Raw genomic sequence first — 20,683 nt, forward strand, 5'->3', positions numbered from 1 at the left:
GGGCGGTGTTGGGGGAGGGGAATCCAGCGAAGTGGGGGCTCTGGGGCTGAATGGAGGGGGCGGGGGCGAAGGGGGCGCAAGAGGGGGCGTTATGGGGACGGGTGGGTGGGTGAGTTGTTGCGGGTGTGTGTGTGTGTGTGAGATCTGGGCAGGGGCAGAGCTGGGGGTGCGAGAGGGGCCGACAGAGACACCCCCCCACTCAAGGGTCCGACCCCAGGAGTTGAGGGGCTGAAGGGGGGTCCGGGGTGCCAGGGGATCCGTGCAGGGAGAGCCTTGATGGGATAACCGAATGACAGAGCTGGAAGGGACCTTGGAGGTCATCTAGTCCAACCCCCTGCTCAAGCAAGAGACCGCATACCGTTTCAGACAGGTGGCTGTCCGGTCTCCTCTTAAAAGCCTCCTCCAGTGATGGAGCATCACAACTTCTGGATGTTCCACTGGTTGAGTGTCCTCACTGTCAGGAAGTTTCTCCTTAATTCCAGGTTGCTTCTCTCCTTGTTTCCATCTGATGCTTCTTGTCCTGCCTTCATCAGGTGCTTTGGAGAAATAGGCTGACCCCCCCCTCCTCTTTGGGGCAGCCCCTCAAATACTGGAACTCTGCTATCATGTCACCCCTATAGTCCTTCTCTTTGTTGGACTAGCCAAACCCAATCCCTGCAACCGTTCTTCATAGGTTTTTGTCTCCAGGTCCTTAATCATCTCAGTTGCTCTTCTCTGCATTCTTTCCAGAGTCTTTTTTACATTGTGGTGACCAAAACTGGATGCAGGATTCCAGGTGTGGCCTTAGCAAGGCATTGTAAAGTGGTATGAACGCTTCACGTGATCTTGATTCTGTCCCTCTGTTAATGCGCTCTAGGATTGCATTGGCTTTTTTGGCTGCTGCCGCACATGGCTGGCTCATATTTAAGTGATGGTCCACTGGGACCCCGAGATCCCTCTCAGTTCCTGCAACTAAGCCACACACCTAATCAGTATGTGTACTCTTGGTTTTTCTTGCCTAAGTGTAAGACTTCCCTTTTCTCTATGTTGAATTTCATTTTGTTAAATAGGGCCCAGTGTTCAGGTCTGCTGAGATCCATCTGGATCTTGAGCCTATCATCTAGGGCAGGGGTGTCAAACTGGGGACCCACGGGCCGGATGCATCACGTGCAGGCCACGCCCACCCCAGATCCGCGAAGCCAAAAAAGTCACGATACGTCACGTGACACGATCAAGTTTACACTCGTGATGTAGGGTGTTGGCTACTCCTGCCAGTTTAGTATCATCTGCAAATCTGATGAGTTCCCCTTCTATTCCCTCCTCTAAGTCATTTATGAAGATATTGAAGAGTACTTGGCCTAACACAGAACCACCTATACTTTGGTTTTTCTTGCCTGATCCAGAGGGTCTGATCCGGAATTGGCCTTTGCTGTGTGTGTTCCCCCCCCAAAGTAGGACACAATTTATGCCAGTTTCCAAATCCTGGCCATGTCGTGTCCCCCACCCCCCCATCACTTCAGACCTGTGGCTTCCTAGGTGTACTTCAACTCTCAGAATCAACAGGTAGCACCCCGGGGGATTCTGGGAATTCAAATATGGCCCTTGGGTGGAAAGAGCAGTTGGTCCCATGTGGGGCTTTCCTGGGAGGGGGGAGGTCAGACGTCAGGTTGGAGAGTTGGGGATAATTTGGAGAAATTGGGAATGGGTTGGATTGGATTGACTGGGAGGAAAGGGGATCCCTCCCATATTGTCCACTAAGTCACAAATCATTCCCACAACCCTTGGAGAAATTTAAAAAAAACTACAGATAGTCCTCGACTTACAACAGTTCATTTAGTGACTGTTCAAAGTTACAACGGCACTGAAAAAAATGACTTATGACCATTTTTCACACTTACGACTGTTTCAGCATCCCCATGGTCAAAATTCAGACGCTTGACAAGTGGCTCATATTTATGACAGTTGCAGTGTCCGGGAGTGATGTGATCCCCTTTTGTGACTTTCTCACAAAATGGGGATTTACCTGACCATGATACTAACTTAACAACTGCAGTGATTCACTTAACAACTGTGGCAAAAAAAGGTCTTAAAATGGGGCAAAATTCACTTAACCCATGTGTCACTTAGCAACAGAAATGTTGGGCTCAGTTGTTGTGAGTTGAGGACAATCTATAATGCATGCCAGTGTTTCTCAACCTTGGTGACTTGAAGATGTGTTTATTTAAATTCCCAAAATTAGAATAGAATAGAATAGAATAGAATCAGCACTTAGACCTATATACTGCTTCACAGTACTTCACCGCCCTCTCTAAGCGGTTTACAGAGTCAGTCTCTTGCCTCCGAATAGTCTGGGTCCTCATTTTACCCACCTCGGAAGGACGGAAGGCTGAGTCAACCTTGAGCCAGTCAGGATCGAACTGTTGACCGTGGGCAGAGTTAGCCTGCAGTACTGCACTCTAACCACTGCGCCACCATGGTTTACAGCCACAGTTGAGCTCCAGATTTAAGTTGCTGAGCAAGACAGTTGTTCAGTGAGTTGTACCCCAGTTTACAACCTTTTTGCCATGATTGTTAACCAAATCACTTCACTTCTTACGCGAATGTCATTAAGTGAGTCTGGCGTCCCCCATTGAGCTTTGCTTGTCTGAAGCTCACTAAGCAACTTGCATATGACAATTCCAGGACCCCAGGACGCTGCAGCCGTCGTCAATACCTGCCAAGCATCCAAAGGTTGATCATGTGACTCTGGGGATGCTGCAGCCATCGTCACTGAAAATTGGCCATAAATCACTTTTTTCAGTGCAGTTGTAACAGCAACTGTTTACCACAAACAGTTGTCGGTCGAGAACAACCTGCACAGGTAGCCCTCAACTTAAGAGCACAAGTGAGCCCCAAATTTCTGTTATTAAGTGAGACATTTGTTAAGTGGGGTTTGTCCCATTTTGCGACCTTTCTTGCCTTGGTTGTTAAGTGAATCACTGCGGTTGTTAAGTTAGTAACACGGTTGTTAGGTGAATCAGGCTTCCCCACCGATTTTGCTTGTCAGAAGGTCGCAAGAGGGGATTACGTGACCCCCCCGGGACACTGCGACCGTCATAAATATGAACCAGTTGACAAGCATCTGAATTTTGATCTGCAGGCGGGAGGTGCTGCAAAAGGGGTAACTGAAAAACCATCATAAGTCACTGTTTTCAGTGCTGTTGGAACTGAACGGTCGCTAAATGAACTGTTGTAAGTCGAGGACTACCTGTACTGCGTCCAGCTCTGGTTGCCACAATACAAAAAAAAGATGCTGAGGTCCTGGAAAGAGAACAGAGAAAAGCAACCAAGATAATTAGGGTTTGGAGGCTGAATTGTATGATCAGCGTAAGGCAGACATGTCAAACTTGTGACGTCGCGCGACGTATCGGAGCTTTTTCCCCATTGCCGGCAATGGGGTGGGCGCGGTTTCTTCGTGACGCGTCTGGCCCGCAGGCTGGCAGTTGACACCCCTGATGTAAGGGAACTAATTTTGTCTAACCTGTTGAAGAGAAGGATTGGGGGGACATGATTGGAGTCTTCCAATAGTTGAGGGACTGTAACAAAGAAAAGGGGATTGACTCTAGAACGGAGGTCCCCAACCTTTTGGGCACCAGGGACCGGTTCCGTGGAGAAAGGATTTTCCACGGACCGGAGAGTGCGTGGTTTTGTGTGCTGCCTGCATCCCACGGATGGGGCTTTGCTTGTTTGTGCGGACCGGTTGCTGGCATGCTGCGGACCAGTACCGATCCACAGACCGGAGGTTGGGGACCCTTGCTCTAGAGCACCAGAGAGCAGGACGAGAAGCAACGGGTGGAAAGTTAGCAAAGAGAGATCCAAACATAGAAATAAGGAGAAATTTCCTGACAGAGCAGTTAATCATGAAGTTGTGGGTGCTCCTTCCCTAGAGATTTATTTTAAGAAGACATTTGTCTGACATGGTCTGACATGGGTAAAGGGTCTCCTGCTTGAGCAGGGGGTTGGATTAGATGACCTCCAAGGTCCCTTTCCAATACCGTTAGAGAGCGATCCAATCTAGAACTAAGTAGAAATTTCCAGACATTGAGAACCATCAGTGAGTGGAATCGCTTGCCCCCAGATTTGTGAGCTGGAGGTTTTCAAGAAAGGAATTGGAGAGGCATTTGTCCCAGCTGGAATAAGGTCTGCCTTTAGCAGGGGTTGGACTAGAAGACCTCCAAGGTCCCTTCCAGCCTTTTGGTTCTATGAAATACCTGGGATTTTGGTGATGTTCCACTAGCTCCCAAGGTTTGGATCCTTTTTTAATGTTCTAAAAGTACATTATTCTTCCCATGATTTCATTTTGGAGTCCAGTCAGCATCGCTTGAAAGACGCTGTAGGCACTGCGTGGCTCATTCCTTCTCTGCACCCACGGCCACGTATTGGGTGTTTCAATGGTTTTGCTTGATTTTGGCACACAATACGGATGGAGGAAAGCTCCGGCACAAGATTATCTCTGAATTGACTTTGAGTACAGGCAGTCCTCCAGTTACGACCACAATTGAGCCCGACATTTGTGTCGCTAAGTGAAACATTTGTTAAGTGAGTTTTGCCCCATTTTGCGGCTTTCCTTGCCACCTTTGTTAAGCGAATCCCTGCAGTTGTTAAATTAGTCACAGGGTTGTGAAGTGAATCTGGCTTCCCTGTTGACCTCGCTCGTCAGAATGTTGCAAAAGGGGGTCAAGTGACCCCCCCCGGGGACACCGCGACCGTCATATAAATATGAACCCAGTTGTCGAACATCCAAGTGTAAACTCACATGACCGTGGGGATGCTGCAGTGGTCGTGAGTGCGAAAAACGATCATAAAGTCCCCTTTTTTCCCCAGTGCCGTTGTAATTTTGAACGGCCGCTAAACGAACTGATGTAAGTTGAGGACCCCCTGTACCTAAAAGGAGATGTCGAAGAAGCTTCGCTTTGTTTCGGTGGGGGTAAATTCAACATGGCAGGGCTGATCCTGCTGTCTGAGCAGCCTTGCAGTGCGGTGAAAAGGGGACATGCCAGGAGGACGGCGGCTGTGCGCAGGCTCCCATATGTGGCGTTTGGTTGCCCACCCCCTCTTAAAAGGATGGAATTTTCCAGGCTGGGTCCCCTGCCAGCCCCCCTCCCCCCCTTTCTGCAAATAAGCCCTTGCTGAAGAGCTCCAGAGCAGGAGGGTCCCTTCGGCACACATGGCGGGGCTGCGGGAATCCTGTTTCTCCAAGACTTGGGTGGGTGGGCCACCCATAAGCCGAGCGAGACCCTGGGCTGGCTTCTCAGTTTTTTCCTACTCTTTTCTCTCTTTGAAATTGGAAGGCTTCTTCCCAGCAGGCGGGATTCATCCCTGCTGGCCCCCTTCCTGTCTGTGTGTATGTGTGTGTGTGTGTGTTTCTTGTTTGTTCCGTATTTCATTGGCAGGGGAGGTTTGCTCTAGCTGCCTGTTGGGAGGACCACGATGGGAGGGGTGTGTGTGTGTGTGAGATTGGGCTTTAGAAACAAATAGAGAAATTAGTTATCACAGATTTGACATTTGTTCGCCTCTCCTGGGGGGCTTAGAGACTTAGAGAACGGCCCTGGAGAATGTGGTACAGGTAGTCCTCGACTTAACGACCACAATTGAGCCCCCAATTTTTGTTGCTAAGTGAGACAGTTGCTAAGTTGCTAAGAATTTTGCCCTCTTTTAGGACCGTCCTTGCCACAGTTGTCATCAGTCACTTTTTATAGTGCCGTTGTTACTTTGAATGGTCACTAAATGAACTGTTGTAAGTCGAGGCCCTCAGATTAAGAGTAATGATGGGTCAGCTGTACCAGGATGGCTTATTCAGCAAGCCACGATGAAAATGTTACATGTCAGAAGAGTAGGAGAGGACGTTTGTTGCTCAGGGCTGAACTGTGTGTGTTGTTGTTACTCTCTGAGCTGGGTGGTTTTTGGTTGCAGACGTTTCATGACCCAACTAGCTAACATCATCAGTGCTAGAACGGAGCGGGCTTTACTCTCTGTTTATGTACAGTGGCTTGCCCTGTCATTGTTGTAAGGTGTTAAACAGCACCTTCCAGCACTGAAGATGTTACCTAGTTGGGTCAAGAAACGTCTGCAAGAGAACAACCAAGCTCAAAAAGCCCCAAGGACTCCACACGATTATATACCAATACAGTTAATCCTTGACTTACGACCACAATTAAGTGAATCTGGCTTCCCCCTTGACTTGGCTTGTCAAAAGGTCGCAAAAGGGGATCACCTCATTTATGCAGCCGTCATAAATACGAACCACGGTGATGCTGCAACTGTCCTAAGTGTGAGAAACGGTCCTGGGTCACTTTTTTTCAGTGCCGTTTTAACTATGAACGGTCACTAAATGAACTTGGTAAGTCGAGGACTAGGTGTATCTCGATGGGTCAGAACAAGGCTGGAGCTCCTTGTAATTCCATTTTATTTTTAATGTCTTTTTTTTTTTTTTAAATATAATTTTATTGTGTTCTCCGCAGTTTAATTTTTCACTTCCGTCCACGCTTGTCTTGCAGCACATGGTTATGAGCTTTCGGGTCTCGGAGCTGCAAGTGCTTCTGGGCTTCGCCGGGCGCAACAAGAGCGGGCGCAAGCACGAGCTGCTCACCAAGGCGCTGCAGCTGCTGAAGTCGGGCTGCAGCTCCGCCGTCCAGATCAAAATCAAGGAGTTGTACCGGAGGCGTTTCCCCCGCAAGATCCTCACCCCTTCGGACTTATCCATGCTCCACCTCCAGGCCGGGCAGCTGCCCTCGGCCACGGCCTTGACCCAGGGCGCCATGTGCCACCTGCCTTACGACAACGGAGCGGTGGCCTCCGGCATGCCAGCCGGCATGCTGCCTCCCGTGCCGATGCTGGGCTCCAAGCACGAGGCCGACGTGCCTCACCTGTCGCCCCCCGTCCACCCTGTCCATCCGGACGTGAAGATGCGGCGCCTGCCGTTCTACGACGTGTACGACGAACTCATCAAGCCCACCACCCTGGGTGAGTCCTCGGCCTGGGCCGGCTCGAGCCAGGCTTAGCGTTTCCTGGTGGGGTTCTGGGGGCCACAAGGGGTGGGGGGGGCATCACAATAGAATTTGAAGAATGGTCTTTTTTTTAAAAAAAAATAAATTTAATCCTACCTTTATTATTTTTATCGATAACTCAAGGCAGCAAACTCCTAATACAGGCAGTCCTCGACTTACAACAGTTCATTTAGCGACCGCTCAAAGTTACAACGGCACTGAAAAAAGTGACTTAGGGCCGTTTCTCATACTTAACAACCGTTGCAGCGTCCCCAGGGTCACGTGATCCAAATTCAGATGCTTGCCAATTGGCTCATATTTATGACGGTTTGCAGTGTCCCGGAGTCATATCGTCCCCTTTTGCAACCTTCTGGCAAGCAACGTCAATGGGGGGAGCCGGACTCACTTAACAGCCGAGTTCCTAACTTAATGGCTGCAGTGCTTCACTTAACAACCAGGGCAAGGAAGGTTGTAAAAATGGGGTCACCCTCACTTAACAAATGTTTCACTTCGCAACGAAAATTTGGGGCTCAATTGTCGTAAGTTGAGGACTACCCGTGAGATGGTTCGGCTGAGAAAGAGGGACTGGCCCAATGTCAACCGGCTGGCTTTTGTGGCTAAGGCGGCACTAGAACTCGCAGCCTCCTGCTGATTGGCCCAAAGTCACCTGGCCGGCTTTCACGCCCAAGGCAGGACTAGAACTTGCAGTCTCCTGGTTTCATTTTAATCACTACGGCAGTGATGGCGAACCTTTTAGAGACCGAGTGCCCAAACTGCAACCCAAAACCCACTTATGCATCGTCTGGTGCCGGGTGGGCGTGGCCCATTGGCTGGGCGTGGCTGCGGTGGTAATGGCAGACTGGGTGGGACTAAAAAGTTCAATCAATCAATTCCAACTTTGCAAGATCTTTTTTTCCCCGCAAGAAGTTGAAATTGACTGATTGAACCTTTTTTTTTTTTGCACACGGTGGTGGAGGCCTAAAGCGAAAAGATTTTATAAAACCCAGCTGAAGGCCTAGGACTGGGGCGACGGTGCGCGTGCCCACAGAGAGGGCTCTGGGTGCCGCCTCTGGAACCCGTGCCATAGGTTCGCCACCACTGCACTACAGTCTCTCTGTCTTGTTGCTCAATGTGCCCGTTTTTAAAGTTTATTTCCCAGTTTTCCTTCGCTTCTCATCTCAGGATTGGAGGGTGGGGGTCGTTCGTTTTTGGCAGGCCTGGCCGGTGGGCAGCTCAGAGGAGGACTAGAATGCTGGTCAGGAGGCGTTGGTGCCTTCCAGATGCAAGCAAGCAAAGGGACTGCACAGGCCAGAAAAAAAGGTCTCCCATCAGAAGGTGGCCATCTCCCATTGCCAAATGTTATCACTCTTGTGACCGGGAATTTAGTTACTGGCAGGTATGGCCTGCCTTTCTTCCTTTTTGCAGGCTGTGATGCATTTTGATGGCGGGGGAGAGGCACTTCCGCGCAGAGAGGAGCCCACTTCCAATTTCAGCCCTTTACAGAGGGGCTTGGAGAAATTCATAGGCAGCAGGATCCAATCTGGGTTGGTCATTGGGAGCTTCCCAGCTTCCGGACGTATTTCTGGAGCCATCACTAGGGAACTTCTCTCTAGCCTACGTACGTGATGGGCTCATCCTGGGACACACTTATTCGCCTTCATTTGTGAAAGTCATAGGCTCTTTCCTGCCAACCCCACATCTGTCTTGTCAGATTTATCCCCTGCCTTATGATGTCATCCAAGAATTAGGAGTTCTTCTTATGGCTCACAGTCACACAGAACTGAGTATGGAGATCCCTCTTTGCTTTTTCCTCTTGCATCCTAATCAAGCTTCACCGAGGAAGCCCTGGGAAGACTTCAGGATATCAGCAGCCCCGTTGACAAGCAGACTGTGACGGGGCGGGTTGGTGTGTTGTCTGGAAGAGAGTTCTCCAAGGAGAGGCTTATTGTTTCAGCCACTCTTTCTCTCCCACTCGTTTTCTTGGAGGACAGGTTAGGCAAAACAGGCTAATTGGCTGGGTGTGGACAGGTTGTAGGTGGCTGGGTTTCCTTCAAGTGAAATTGAAGCCCTGGCTTTATTTGGCTGGATCATTTGCCCTCTTTTGCCTGGGAGTTTCCAGCTTGCATTCTCTCCTTCCTTTCCAAAACAGGACCACTAACACCCATGAGGAAGACCACATAAATCTCAGATTTAAATAAACATTGTTCTAAAGTTTGTTTACCTGGCTTGTAAGCCAATTTAGAAGGATCGTAGGCTGAAAGACCATAAGTTGAGGGTGGAGGTTCGTTCTCCAAGCTTGTGGGTTGGTTTCCAAACGTTACCAGCCTAGGTAACATCCTCAGCGGAATTTAAAATATGCCCGTGTCGATGTTCTGCTTATAAGCAATTCCATCAACAGACGCATCGTCCTACACCCAGCCTACGAACCTCTGAGAATTCAAATCAACCACACAACTAACCAGCAACGGCACCAAACCACACAATCCCCCCCCCCACCAGTTTTTCACTTCCCAGTGACCCTCATCTGATGTGACCCACACCTGAATATATAAAGAATGGCTCCTGGAATTGGATATGTCTAGTTTAGTGAAAAGAAAGACTTAAGGATGACATGATAGCAGTGTTCCAGTATTTGAGGGGCTGCCCCAAGGAAGAGGGGGTCAACCTCTTCTCCAAAGCACCTGAAGGCAGGACGAGAAGCAACGGATGGAAACTAATCAAGGAGAGAAGCAACCTAGAACTAAGGAGAAATTTTCTGGCAGTGAGAACAACCAACAATCAACCGGTGGAACAGCTTGCCACCAGAAGTTGTGGGTGCTCCAACACTGGAGGTTTTTAAGAAGAGACTGGACAGCCATTTGTCTGAAATGGTGTAGGGCTTCCTGCCTGAGCAGGGGGTTGAACTAGAAGTCCTCCAAGGTCCCTTCCAACTCTGTTGTTTTGTATTCTGTAAATTCAGGGAGACAGGATAGCCCTGCCCAAGCGCTGTGGAAGATGTGCAGAATTGCTTGGAGTCTTTCCAGCAGGACAAGAAACCAGGGCTTTAAGTCAGAGGTCCCCACCTCCAGTCTGTGGCCCGGTACTGGTCCGTGGCCCTTTGGGAAGCAGACCGCACAAGCAGCGGGTGAGCACATGAGCACAGAAAGCTCCATTGGAACAAGCAGCAGGGCGCACGCAAAAACCATCCCCTCCGCCACCCCCGCTGCTGGTCCACAGAACAGGGCCGTGAGCACCTGCGTGACGCTAGCACCGCCCCGTTTTCGTCACGCAGCACCCTGTTTTCACTGCACGGTACACTGCGTAGTGGCGGCGCTAGCATGAGTGGCGGTGAGTGTGCACACATATGTGCGCGCTCGGGCCAGCCTGTTCCGCGCCTGGTGGCCAGTAGGCCACCACCCGATAGTGGGCTATGGCCCACAGATTGGGGTCCCCTGCTGTAGAGAATTCCTGCCTTGGGCTGGGGGATGAGCCATGATCTCGCCAAAATCCCTTCCTACCCTGATAGTCTATCACAGGGGTCTTCCACGCGTGCCTGGCTGAGGAATTCTGGGAGTTGAAGTCCACAAGTCACACAAGGGCCAAGTTGGAAGACCCCTGGTCTATCATCACCACCATTTTCATCATAGCAGCAAAAAGGACCTCGGGGGGCCGTCTTGGCGTAATTCTGGGCATCTCTCCCAAATCCAGGGGGTGGGCATGAATGTTCTGTGCTTCTCTCGTTGCAGCTTCGGTGAACAGCCAGAGATTTGAGGAAGCTCATTTCACCTTTGCTCTCACTCCTCAGCAGGTGCAACAGATTCTCACTTCGAGGTGAGGGGGTCTTTTTTTTTTTTTCCCTCTGCTAAAATAAATCTTGTTATTGATTTTAAAATGTTTACATACCCCTGATTGAGAAAAGTCTACAATAAAATTTAGCATACAATAGCCTGCAGCACGTCACGCGTGCATTAAAACGTAAGCATATGGAATAAAATACATAAAACAAACAAAAAAAGAGCAATGGCTGAAGTTTAAAAATGACGTGTCACGAAGATGCTTTTTCACGAGACGACTGGACTTCCTTGTTTTTCGTTGAAGACATTTCACCTCTCATTCAAGAAGCTTCTTCGGCTCTGACCGGATGGTGGGGGAATGGAGTCCAGTCAGCCCAGTTGTCTTGTAAAAAAACATCTTTGGGAGAACCAGGACCTGAATGATGGAGAATCTCCACAGACATTTAAAAATGATAGCAGGCTCAGTTGTCATAAGTCGAGGGTTACCTGTATATGTATGTGCATGTATGTATCTCTTTTCTGTGAACACACTGGCACACATTAAAAAAAAAATCTTGATGCCCGCTCTCAAAAGAATATATGTGTGTCTGTGTTCTGTGTCTGTGTGTGTATTTTTTTTTTTGTGAGCGGATGGAGAGGGCATTAGAATATTTTCTTTTTTAACGTGTGCCAGTGTGCTCACAGAAAAAAGTGACAATAAAGGTTATCTTATCTTAAACACAACGAAGGGTGAGGGGTTAGTTTGCCTTGGCAACCTGCAGGCACAACACTGCCAGTCCTAGCCAGAAGGATTGCGTGTTTCCACTTGCTTGGTGCAAAATCCTCTGAGCTGCTGTTCCCCCTAGAACAGGGGTCGGCAACCTTAAACACTCAAAGAGGCACGTGGACCCGTTTCCCACAGAAAAGAAAACACCGGGAGCCGCAAAACTCATCCGTGCACGCTGGAGGAGGGGGAGCTTGATTGAAGAGTTTAATTAAAAAGAAATAGAGGCTGCTGTGCCATGAGTTCTCTCTCTCCCTCCCTCTCTCCGATCTTCTGCTCACCTGGCCAGCTGGCCTGACATTGCTCTCCGACAAGCTGACACACATTCTTATTGGGCTGGCTCTCTCCTGCCCTTGGTCTGCCAGTCCTCTTCCCCCACTTTCTCTCTCTCTCTCTCTCTCTCTCTCCCTCTCCCTCTCTCTCTCTCTCTCTCTCTCTCTCTCTCTGTGTGTGTGTGTGTGTGTGAGAGAGAGAGAGAGAGAGAGAGATATGCTGCTTTCTGCTTTCTCCTGCTTCCTGCGGAGATGCAGCAAAAGCAGGAGCCCTGCCCAATAAGCTTGTCAGCTTGTCGGAGAACAGCGTGAGGCCACTCTCTTTTTTACACACACACAGAGAGAGAGAGAGAGAGAGAGAGAGAGAGAGAGAGAGAGAGAGAGAGAGAGGGAAGGGAAGGGAAGCGCCTCTCTCTCTCTCTCTCTCTCTCTCTGCAAATGGCTGAGGAGGATTGGGAGCTGCAATAGAAGGCTCAAAGAGCCACATGCGGCTCCGGAGCCGCGGGTTGCCGACCCCTGCCCTAGAAGAAGTGGCCTGCTGTTTCATCACCACGACTGCCTTTTAAGGAATACCTTCTAGGGCAGTGTTTCTCAACCTTGACAACTTTTAAGATGTGTGGATTTCAACTCCCAGAATTCCCCAGGCAGCATGGGAGTTGAAGTCCACACATCTTAGGAGTTGCCAAAGTTGAGAAACGTCATTCTGTGGACCCCTTCACTTTGGTTCGTTTCATCATTTTTCCAGACTATAGTTTGGAATTTCAAACAACAGCCACAGGGAGGAATTAAGGGTCTCTCCCACGCTCTTTGTCAACCCCCCTGTTTTTGCTTTACAGCAGTGCTGATAAGACTCTGCTCTGTGGTTGATCCTAGCCACTGATTGACAGAATGTCACCTGCAGAAGTTCATCCAGTGGGGCCACAGGCCTAATTGTTAATGTATACGATCCCAAAATTCGCTTTGTTATTTTTCCAGACAAATTTAAACCTTTTTTCTTGTCTTTTTTTCCCCCTCCAGAGATATCTTACCTGGTGCCAAATGTGATTACACTGTACAGGTACAACTGAGGTAAGAAAAGCTTAGCTTAACAGAATGTTTGAAAAGCAACAAAATATTTGCTGTACCTATAGTGGCAGGAGAGACCTTGACTCATCAGCCACCAAGGGACCTTGGAGGTCTTCTAGTCCAACCCCCTGCCCAGGCAAGAGTCCTTATAGCATTCTGGACACATGGCTGTCCAGTTTTTTCTTGCAAACCTCCAGTGATGGAGCACCCACAACTTCTGGAGGCCAGTCGTCCCACTGTTTATTGGTTCTCACTGTCAGGAAATTCCTTATTTCTAGATTGGATCCCTCTTTAACAAGCTTCCATCTGTTACTACTTCTCTAGCCACAGAGAGCAGAGCAAACAGCCCTATTTCAAACCTTCCTTGCTCTTGTGATAATATGGAAGGGAGCCATTCTTGCTTAAACTTAGTTGGATTTCTATTGTTGCTATATATTGATGTTGAGACCCTAGAAAGAGTACAGAGAAGAGCAACAGAGATGATTAGGGGACTGGAGGCTAAAGCATATGAGGAACGGTTGCTGGAATTGGGTATGTCTAGTTTAACAAAGAGAAGGACGAGGGGGGACATGATAGCAGTCTTCCAGTATCTCAGGGGCTGCTCCAAAGAAGAGGGAGTCAAGCTATTTTCCAAAGCGCCTGGAGGCAGGACAAGAAGCAACGGATGGAAACTGATCAAGGAGAGAAGCAACCTGGAACTAAGGAGAAACTTCCTGACTGTTAGAACAATTAACCAGTGGAACAACCTGCCTCCAGAAGCGGTGAAAGCTCCAACACTGGAAGTTTTTAAGAAGAAGAGACTGGACAGCCATTTGTCTGAAATGGTATAGGTTTCCTGCCTGAGCAGGGGGTTGGACTAGATGACCTCCAAGATCCCTTCCAACTACTACTACTACTACTACTACTTCTTCTTCTTCTTCTTCTTGGACTAGATGACCTCCAAGATCCCTTCCAACTACTACTACTACTACTACTACTACTACTTATTATTATTATTGTTGTTGTTGTTGTTGTTGCCATTTCCACATTTGTCAAATTTTAGTCTCCCAGTCTGCCATTGTTCGCAAGTGTATCTTTTTGTACATTGTGTGCTAGGTTTATTGTGCTATTACTGGTCAATGCCTTCTGAATGGATTTCAGCTGTAGAATCTGGGATTCTCAGGGCATTCTCCCCCCCCCCTTTAACCCTTCTGGTGTTTATATCTTTTCAGGTTTTGTTTATGTGAAACCAGCTGCCCCCAAGAAGATTACTTCCCTCCCAATTTGTTTGTTAAGATCAATGGGAAGCTGTGTCCTTTGCCCGTGAGTAGCTCTCGTCCTCTCTCGGTTTCCCATGTCTGAAAGTGAACGGTTCATCTGGATGATCCAGGCAGCCCCCAACTCAGGGGCTCCATGGTTGGGTTCAACCTGCCCCAAGACAGCTGGGAATTGGCAGCCTTCCTCGGAGGTCAGGCTCTCTCCGTTGGGGTTGGGGGAGAAAGAGTATCCAGGTAGCCCCTTTATTAGGGGATTCCACCTACAATTGAACCCCAAACTTACATTGCTAAGTGAAACATTTGTTAAGGGAGTTTTGCCCCATTTTACAACTTTTTTTACCGTAGTTGTTAAGCGAATCACTGCAGTTGTTAAGTCAGTAACCCGGTGGTTAAGTGAATCCGGCTTCCCCATGGACTTTGCTTGTCAGAAGGTCGCAAAAGGGGATCACGTGACCCCGGGACGCTGCGACCATCATAAATACGAGTCAGTTGTCAAACGTCTGAATCTCGATCACGTGATCTTGGGGAGGCTGCAATGGCCGTCAATGTGAAAGTCACTTTTTTCAGTGCCGTTATAACTTCCAACAGTCATTAAACAAACTTATAAGTCGAGAACTCTCTAGATAGGTCAGAACAGGCTGGAGCTGAACACCACGAGAGGAAAGTCTTCCTGTTTGAAGCTCTCTGGAGGGGCAGGTCCTGCCCTTGAAGGAGTATATTGATGATAAAGGGCCTGTTCTGTCCCAGCCTACGTCCGTCTTTGTTGCGTCACAAAAACAAACCCCTCTTTAACAGTAGGCTCGGAAAACCAACCCCTTTTTATTTCAAAAACAGTCCTGATTTCTCAAAAACAAAAACAACAGAATACTTTTCCAACAGATAATTGGTTAAAAAAGCAAACAGAGCAGGAGTTAAACAAGACATTCATCGGTAAAACAAACGGTTGCCTTCAGCAACCAGCACCGCCCACACCTCTTTTTATACAGCAGTTTCAAGGCGTTGCCTCTCAGTGCCTTTTCCGTTTTCTCTGGAGTTGTCCCATTGACTGCTGCTGATTTACTCTTGCTAATTGCCTGCGTGTGCGAGCATCAATTAGCAAGTCCATCAGGTATGAGTCCAGTCTGATTCAGTCCCCTCACACAGCTGAGCTTCATCAGGAACACAACTGGAGGGCCCAGGCCCTTCATCAAGCCCTGAGTCTTGTAATTCATCAGAGCCTCCCTCTGACCCTGATGGCCCTTCAAATGCCTCCTCCACCTCCTCCTCAGATTCCTCAGACTCAGCTGTTGGGAACACAGGCTGGCGTGGAATCACGACAGGGCCTTTGGACTCTGTTGGGTTTTAGGGCAGCATGCTTTTAGGCAAGTTATCCAAAATTTCTGTAAACATCACTCTCCATTTTTTAATAATTCATTTACATGAATTATACATTCATGCATAAATCATACATTTACATCAGTTGCTTGTCTTCCCGCAAGTCCCTGGGGAATATTTGAACATGGCTTATGGTGACACATCGCACCAAGCCAAAGTGTGGTCGATTACACTCTGATTACGGCTTACTGTAGGGTTGAACCCGCCCCGTTTTGGTTTGTCAAGCAAACCGTAGTGAAGAAAACAATCTCCTGCCATCCTGTGTGTCGTAATGGTGGTCAGGGTGCCCGAAGGCCTGACTGCAGATGTTCTCTTCTGCCGATGCAGGGTTATCTGCCTCCCACCAAAAACGGCGCAGAACCCAAGCGACCGAGTCGACCGATCAACATCACGCCCTTGGTGCGCCTTTCGGCCACGGTCCCCAACACCATTGTGGTCAACTGGTCGTCGGAATTTGGCAGGGTAAGCGGGGCTCAGAAGCGGGAGGGCCAGCCGTTGGAGGCAGCGACATACCCGGCCTGTGAAAGCCAGCAGTGGGGGCACTCACAAAATGCATGATGCTAGTCCTTGACTTACCACAGTTCATATGGAATGGAATGGAATGGAACAGAATACAGAATACAGAGTAGAGTAGAGTAGAGTAGAGTAGAGTAGAGTAGAGTAGAGTAGAGTAGAGTAGAGTAGAGTAGAGTAGAATAGAAAATAGAATAGAATAGAATAGAATAGAATTGAATTGAATTACAGGACAGGACAGGATAGGATAGGATAGGATAGGATAGGATAGGATAGGATAGAGCTGGAAGGGACCTTGGAGGTCTTCTAGTCCAGCCCCCTGCTTAAGCAGGAGAACCTATACCAGGGGTGTGAAACTCATTTCATTGAGGGCCGCATCAGCATTGCGGTTGCCCTCAGGGGGGCCGGGTGGGTGTGGCCAGGCTGGGTGTGGCCTACTGGGTGGGCGTGGATGGAGTGGGTGGGGCCTACTGGGTGGGCATGGCCAGCTCTACATCGTTCCCGTCAAGGGTGCCTGGGGGGGCCTGGGCAGGAGTGGGACAGATCTGAGGGTCTCTGGCAGAAGAGGGTGGGACCAGGGCAAGTGCCAAGGCATGGTCCACTGGAGGAGCCTCACTGTTCCTCTCAGGCCATGCCGGGGGGGGGGGGCTTATGGAGCTAAGACCAGTGGTTCTCAACCTTTTTAATGCCGCGACCCCAACCGGTCGTAAGTTGAGGACTAAACCGGTCGTAAGTCGAGGACTTTCCCTGCCTGGGAGTGCCACGCATGCATGGTTCTGCCCCCTGTGCCGGCCGAGGCGTAGCTGGCAAGTGGCAGAGACAGAGCAGGCCGACCACCAGCTAGCCCAGCCCAAGGGAGGTAAGGCACCCGCCGGAAAAGGGGGAAAAATGGCGGACAAAAAAAATGGCAGACAAAAAAAATGGTGGACAGCCTTGCTTGGCGACCCCCGTGAAATGGTCGATCGACCCCAAATGGGGTCCCGACCCACAGGTTGAGAACCACTGGCTAAGACTGAATGCGTTTCAGCATAGAGGGCCACCACAAAATTGTACATTGGTTCCCAGCCAGCCTGGGCCAGGGCCAAGGCAGAGGGGGCCATTTCCTCACTGTTTCCAGGATGGCTTGGCAGACCACATGAAACCACTTCATGGGCCGCATCCGGCCCCCGGGCCTTGTGTTTGACATGTCTGACCTATACTATCTCAGACAAGTGACTGTCCGGCCTCTTCTTAAAAACCTCCATGGATGGAGCACCCACAATTTCTGGAGGCAACTTCTGTTCCACTGGTTAATTCTCCTCACTGTTAGGAACTTTCTCCTTAATTCCAGGTTGCTTGGGAGGGGGGTCCTCTGGCTTAAATCATGGCCGGCTGAGGAATTCTGGGAGTTGAAGTCCACAAATCTGAAAATTGCCCAGGTGGAGAAACACTGGCTTAATTTGCAACATCACAGTTACAGTGGCAGGAGCCTTAAGGGAGCAAAGAGTAGACAACTCCCCCTTGTTATTGTGAGTCACCCCCCAGTTGCTTAAGATAAGTAGCCATAGAAATCCTTTAAATCAGGGATCCCCAACGCCCTGGGCCGCTACCGGGCCTTGAGCTGTACAGAACCGGGCCGCAGAAGTGGTAGGCAAGCGTGAGCGTGCGCACATCCCCACTTGCACAATTGCGTGGAACCATCTCTTCTCCCCCCTCCCCTGGCAAGGCCACAAATCTGGAAATGTTGGGGAACTCTGGTTTAAATGAATAAAGAAACTAGCCAACACACGAGAATCAGAACGAAGCCTCTTGCTTGCTTGAATGAATGAATGAATGAATGAATTTATAAATGTAAGTCAGAGCCAAGCGTCTTAAATATATTTCTTTCTGTCCACGACATAATCCTGCTTTTGCTCTCTCCCAGAATTACTCCCTGTCCGTTTACCTGGTGAAGCAGCTGACCTCGGTGACCTTGCTGCAGAAACTGAGAGCCAAGGGCATCCGGAACCCCGACCACTCCCGAGCCCTGAGTGAGTCCCCGAATTCTTTTGAGTGCTGCTCTCCCAGCAGGCCCAGGGCTCTGGCAGCAGCTGCCCCTCAACTTGCCTGGGGGCCTTACACACAAAACCTGAACACTGGGCACTAACTGAAAAAATGAAATTCAGTGGTGAAAAAAAGTTCTACATTTAGGCAAGAAAAACCACATGCACAGGTATAGTATAGGTCAGTGATGGCGAACCTTTTAGAGACCGAGTGCCCAAATTGCAACCCAAAACCCACTTATGCATTGTTGGGTGCCGGGTGGGTGTGGCCCATTGGGTGGGCGTGGCTGCGATGGTAATGGCAGACTAGGTGGGACTAAAAAGTTCAATCAATCAATTCCAACTTTGCAAGATCTTTTTTTTCCCCACAAGAAGTTGAAATTGACTGATTGATTGAACCTTTTTTTTTTTTTTGCACACGGCGGCAGAGGCCTAAAGTGAAAAGGTTTAATAAAACCCAGCTGAAGGCCTAGGACTGGGACGACGGTGCGCGTGCCCACAGAGAGGGCTCTGCGTGCCGCTTCTGGCACCCGTGCCATAGGTTCACCACCACTGGTATAGGTGGTCCCTAGTTCAATAGTACCGTAGTAAGCGTAGTGGACAATCACTTAAACAGGAGCCAGCCCTGTGCGGCAGCTGCCAAAAGAGCCAACACAGTTCTAGGCTGCATCAACAGAGGGATGGAATCAAGTTCACGTGAAGTGTTAGTACCACTTATAATGCTTTGGTAAAACCACGTTTGGAATACTGCACCAGTTTTGGTCACCACATTATAAAAAAGATGTTGAGACTCTGGAAAGAGTGCAGAGAAGAGCAATAAAGATGATTAGAGGCTGGAGACTAAAACATATGAAGAACAGTTGCTGGAATTGGGTATTAGTCTAGAGAAAAGGACTGGGGTGGGGTGGTGGTGACATGATAGCAGTATCCCAGTATCTGAGGGGCTGCCCCAAAGAAGAGTGAGTCAAACTATTCTCCAAAGCACCAGAAGGCAGGACAAGAAGCAACGGATGGAAACTGATCAAGGAAAGAAGCAACCTGGAATTAAGGAGAAACTTCCTAACTGAGAACAATTAACCAGTGGAACGACTTGCCTCTAGAACTTGTGGGTGCTCCATCACTGGGGGTTTTTAAGAAGAGATTGGACAACCATTTCTCTGAAATGGTAGAGGATTTCCTGCCTGAGCAAGGGGTTGGACTAGAAGACCTCAAACGTCCCTTCCAACTCTGTTATTCTGTATTCTGTATGATTTGTACTGTTGCAGAAATGGGTAGAGGAGCTACTGCCAGGTATTCCAAGCGTGGCATGGCAGTTTGTACTTTCCCAGCTTCCCCCACCCCCAGTCAGGCATTTTGTTCCGTGTTTCTTTCAGGTGGATTTTGAATTTGAACCCAGTGGGAATGCAAAACAAGCCCTTGTAGCCTTGTTAAACTAGTGCGTGCTGAATGCTAGAATTCTAAAGCTAGAAATACTTTACCAAGGAAACTATTTTAAAACTATTAAAAATAACTCCATGGCAGCGAATGGGAGCAACATTGGACGGCAGCAAATATTACTTACTTTTAAGCCAAAATAAGAATATAAGAGAGCTTGTTCTAAGTTCCCTTTTTTTCTCCCAAGCGGAACCTTTGAATAATAATAATAATAATAATAATAATAATAATAATAATAATATAAACTTGGAAGGGACCTTGGAGGTCATCTAGTCCAACCCCCTGCTCAGGCAGGAAACCCTACACCATTTCGGACAAATGGCTGTCCAGTCTCTTCTTAAAAACTTCCAGTGTTGGAGCATTCGCCGCTTCTGGAGGCAGGTGGTTCCACTGGTTAATTGTTCTAACTGTCAGGAAGTTTCTCCTTAGTTCTAGGTTGTTTCTCTCCTTGATTAATTTTCCATCTGTTGCTTCTTGTCCTGCCTTCAGGCGCCTTGGAGAATAGCTTGACTGCCTCTTCTTTGGGGCAGCCCCTGAGATATTGGAACACAGCTATTATGTCCCCCCTCGTCCTTCTCTTCGTTAAACTAGACATACCCAATTCCAGCAACCATTCCTTATAGGTTTTAGCCTCCAGTCCCCTGATCATCTTTGTTGCTCTTCTCTGTACTCTTTCTACAGTCTCAACCTCTTTTTTACAGCGCGATGACCAAAACTGGATGCAGTATTCCAAGTGTGGCCTTATCAAGGCCTTGTAAAGTGGTATTAATACTTCACGTGATCTTGATTCTATCCCTCTGTGTTTGGTTAATGTTAATGTTAATGTTTATTATATTTATATCCCGCCCTTCTCCTTACTGACTCAGGGCGGCTAACAGCCAGATAAAACAACTACAAAATACCAAATACTACAGTTAAAACCTAATTAAAAGACAAATATTAACAATTGGCCTGAGTAATTTAAAATAATTTTAAAACCCCCGCTAAAAATTTCCCCTAGGCCAGTCCTGCAAGCTGAAATAACCATGTCTTAAGGGCGCGGCGGAAGGAAGGGAGATCAGGGATCACCCTGATCTCTGGGGGTAGTTCATTCCAGAGGGTGGGAGCTCCCACCGAGAAGGCCCTCCCCCTTGGGGTTGCCAGCCGGCACTGTCTGGCTGACGGCACCCTGAGGAGACCCACTCTGTGGGAGCGTACAGGCCGATGGG

General features: G+C 48.8%; 1 protein-coding gene across 1 annotated transcript in view; it reads left to right on the forward strand.

Annotated features, from left to right (window-relative positions):
* Positions 1 to 6,515: 6,515 nt before the first annotated feature.
* PIAS3 (protein inhibitor of activated STAT 3) overlaps positions 6,516 to 20,683 on the forward strand; it is a 29,221-nt gene continuing 15,053 nt past the window's right edge. The window contains exons 1-6 of the mRNA XM_029285870.1: positions 6,516 to 6,981; positions 10,730 to 10,814; positions 12,830 to 12,880; positions 14,089 to 14,179; positions 15,835 to 15,969; positions 17,924 to 18,029. Coding sequence (XP_029141703.1) covers positions 6,519 to 6,981; positions 10,730 to 10,814; positions 12,830 to 12,880; positions 14,089 to 14,179; positions 15,835 to 15,969; positions 17,924 to 18,029 — 931 coding nt within the window. The 5' untranslated portion in view covers positions 6,516 to 6,518. The remainder of the gene's footprint in view (positions 6,982 to 10,729; positions 10,815 to 12,829; positions 12,881 to 14,088; positions 14,180 to 15,834; positions 15,970 to 17,923; positions 18,030 to 20,683) is intronic.

The sequence above is a fragment of the Protobothrops mucrosquamatus genome, unplaced genomic scaffold (genome assembly GCF_001527695.2).
Source record: "Protobothrops mucrosquamatus isolate PMUCROS unplaced genomic scaffold, P.Mucros_1.0 scaffold2401, whole genome shotgun sequence".
NCBI classification, from domain to species: Eukaryota; Metazoa; Chordata; class Lepidosauria; order Squamata; family Viperidae; genus Protobothrops; species Protobothrops mucrosquamatus.